This window comes from Octopus bimaculoides, chromosome 28 (genome assembly GCF_001194135.2).
Source record: "Octopus bimaculoides isolate UCB-OBI-ISO-001 chromosome 28, ASM119413v2, whole genome shotgun sequence".
Taxonomy (NCBI): Eukaryota; Metazoa; Mollusca; class Cephalopoda; order Octopoda; family Octopodidae; genus Octopus; species Octopus bimaculoides.
The window spans coordinates 14882891-14886001 of NC_069008.1; the positions used below are offsets into that span (position 1 = coordinate 14882891).

Genomic DNA, 3111 nt, shown 5'->3' on the forward strand with positions numbered 1-3111 from the left:
ATATATAATATAAATCCCGTTGTGTGTGTGTGTGTGTGTGTAAAAAATTATAACGGCCGTATTTTTCAACTGATTTTCTCTAAACTGGGAGCATACATTACTTAAGTTCCAGAGATGGTTTTAGCCTCTTAAATGTTTTCATATAATGAGTAAAGGGCCCCTTGAAGCAGAAATTGCCCGTTCCTGGGTTACGTGGAGAAGGGAGGTAACATTTTGCAAAATAACTATCAGAAATTGATTGTTTCCCTTACATCCATTGGTCAAAATATTATCACAATCTCATCTAATATATAATAATCTATCTATCCTATTTGTCTAACTAGTTATCTCTCTCTCCCCCTCTCTCTATATCTCACTCACAACTCACTCTCTATTTCAGACGCTATTGTTTTCATTTTAAGTTCAGTCGCTATTTTTTTCACTAAGTTTTCAATTGCTATTTACAAACAATAACGACAAATTACTGACAGAAAGAAGTTCACAATTCCCGATGAAAGTAATTTCATACATAATTTACTGATAGAAGTAACTTCAAAATTTCACTTCAATCCGTACACTTTGTTAAATTTGCCTGCAATTTCTTATTTACCTTTGCAACATTTTGTGCTTTTTTTGTTGTTGTTGACGGAATTACTGATAAAAGTAAGTTCATAATTCACTGCCAGAATTAACTTCAAAAATTTCACTTAAATCCGTACACTTAGTTAACTTCCCTAAAACTTTACTTTTGCGACGGTTTTGTGTTTTTCTGTTGCTAACGGCTTTTTTCTGGTTTCTTTGTTACTGTCTCTTTGGTCCAATAAGTGACAAATTTCACTTCAACCCGTATAATTCTTTATTTTCCGTAAAAATTTCTTATTTAATTTCTACTCGTCGTATTAAGAAATATAGTTTCCGTTACCCAATTATTTTCATTGTTTACCATCTTCTGCACCGTGTATTTCTGTATCCGTATACAACCATGCCTAGAATGAAAGTGTCAAATTTTTCTGCAATGTCAAGGTCAACCAAAAGAGTGTCTCTGTCCAGGGAAAGAGAGACAGCTGCAGAAAGGGAGGAATAACAATGAAACGAACAGATTGTGCACTACAAAACCCAGAGCATCTCAAAGTGATGAACAGAAGTATGCACGGCTGACAAGTATGCACTGCAGAACGAAGAGCAATTGCAACAGCTCAGAGAAGCAACTTCTATGAAGCAGCTCTCAATTATGATCCAGCAGTTCATTATGGAGATGACACTAGAGTATCCATTGGTGCAATGACAACTGAGTGCATACATTATAAAGCAAGGAAGTGGCCTGGAGAGATACCTGCACTGTCCTGCAGTGGTGGAAAGGTTAAACTCAATGCAATACCCCAACCTCCAGAGCTATTGAAGAAACTGTTGTCATCAATTGACCAAGATTCAAAGCACTTCCGAAACAAAATTAAGCAATACAACGCTGTACTACAGATGACATCATTTGGAGCCACAAGAGATATAACTGAGCCAGAATTCATGCAAACTTTCTAGATCCGAGGTGAGATTTATCATCGCATTGGTTCTCTACTATCTCTGTCAATGAATCACCAAATGAATCACCAAAATCGTCCTTTCACTATTTGTGATATGGACCTGTTTTTTTGGTTACGAAATAAGCTACAAAAGATGTCACATATAAACAAAATTTCGTTTTTGAAGCGTTGAAATGTATTGTAATTTATATGATATCTAGCCTTTCTCGATGACTTTATAACTTCTAAAATTGCAGAAGAATTCGTTGGTAGGCAGTTTAACTTAAAGGGTAGAGCACTCCAACCGGATATTGGAGGGGTGTGAGTTCGATCCTCATGGGTGGTTGCCGGCAAATTTTTCTATTCTTAAAATGATTTTATCCTTTATATATACTGTTCAGTATTTACGTATCGAAAAAATATTTCTACTTGTTCTCCAATACAATTCAACGCTTCAAAAACAAACTTAGGTTTCTTTACATATGACGTAATATATATCTACACACACACACACACACACACACACATATATATAATTTCTTTATTTGTAAATTAAGTCTACCATTGGTTTCATGTTAAGAAGAGTAGGAAAATATCCAAGTATCTTAACAATCTTTCAAGCCGATCACATGGAGAAAGGTGTTCGCCTCCATTTTGGAATATAATCTTTTATTATTTATCCACCAAATGCGGTGGTGAGCACTCATTCCAACGTTTCACATTTACGTAAATATATATACATATATGTGTGTGTGTGTGTGTGTGTGTGTGTGTGTGTGTGCGTGAGTGTGTTCGTGTATAACCATGTATACTCACATGCTGTATATGTAGGTTACAGAGTTCTTGAGACGTTGTTCCTGTCCTTTGGTTGAGACGACAATTTGGTCACTGAGTTTGGGTCCAAAGTTGTACAACAAAGAAATGCGACTCTGTTTTGCTATTTTAAAGACCATCCGAGCATTACCCATTCCAGACTTGTAACCAATCTTCCCCTCAAGTCCTCCTTGTTGCCCACGCCTGGATCGGCCTATTCCAACTGTTGAGAATAATAATAAGAACAACAATTTTAGTAATAACGACTGGAATTTTATACCTTTTCTTTCTGTATCTAAATATGCTGACACAAGAGAAACGATGAATGAAAGTGGTGAAATCTTTAATTAAAGATGTGATTTTCTCCATTCTTGCTCTCGTTTATATATATACACACACACACACATATGTTCGTATATGTACACACACACACGCACACACGCAGGCACGCACACACACACACACACACACACACACACACACACACACACACACAAATATATATATGAACCAGACTTAGGAACGATGTTTTTGGTGTTTACTTCTTGCTATTTACCTTTTACCCTGAAGATGTATAAGGTAATTTATCTATTTAACTTGTATTTGACAGTTAAATATAGCCTTATACAGAAATGTTGACATAGGAATAAACTTCAATAATAATGGATATCAGCGTCAAAACTCTCTTTTAAATTTTTGATATATAACCAAGGAGATCGATCCATAAGGCGTCTACTTTAGACCTTTGGGGAGAAATCTCTTGCTACTTTGGTAGCGATTACATGTTTATCTCATCAACACA

The 3111-nt window shown here is 35.7% G+C and overlaps 2 protein-coding genes across 2 annotated transcripts in view; one reads left to right on the forward strand and one right to left on the reverse strand.

The window, feature by feature from the left end:
* Nucleotides 1-3111, forward strand: part of LOC106878991 (histone deacetylase 2) — a 219318-nt gene that overhangs the window by 154562 nt on the left and 61645 nt on the right. The gene's annotated exons all lie outside the window — the stretch shown is intronic.
* The window catches only part of LOC106877330 (vitellogenin), a 65116-nt gene that overhangs the window by 54684 nt on the left and 7321 nt on the right, over nt 1-3111 (reverse strand). Inside the window, 1 exon segment of the mRNA XM_052977471.1 lies at nt 2313-2532. Coding sequence (XP_052833431.1) covers nt 2313-2532 — 220 coding nt within the window.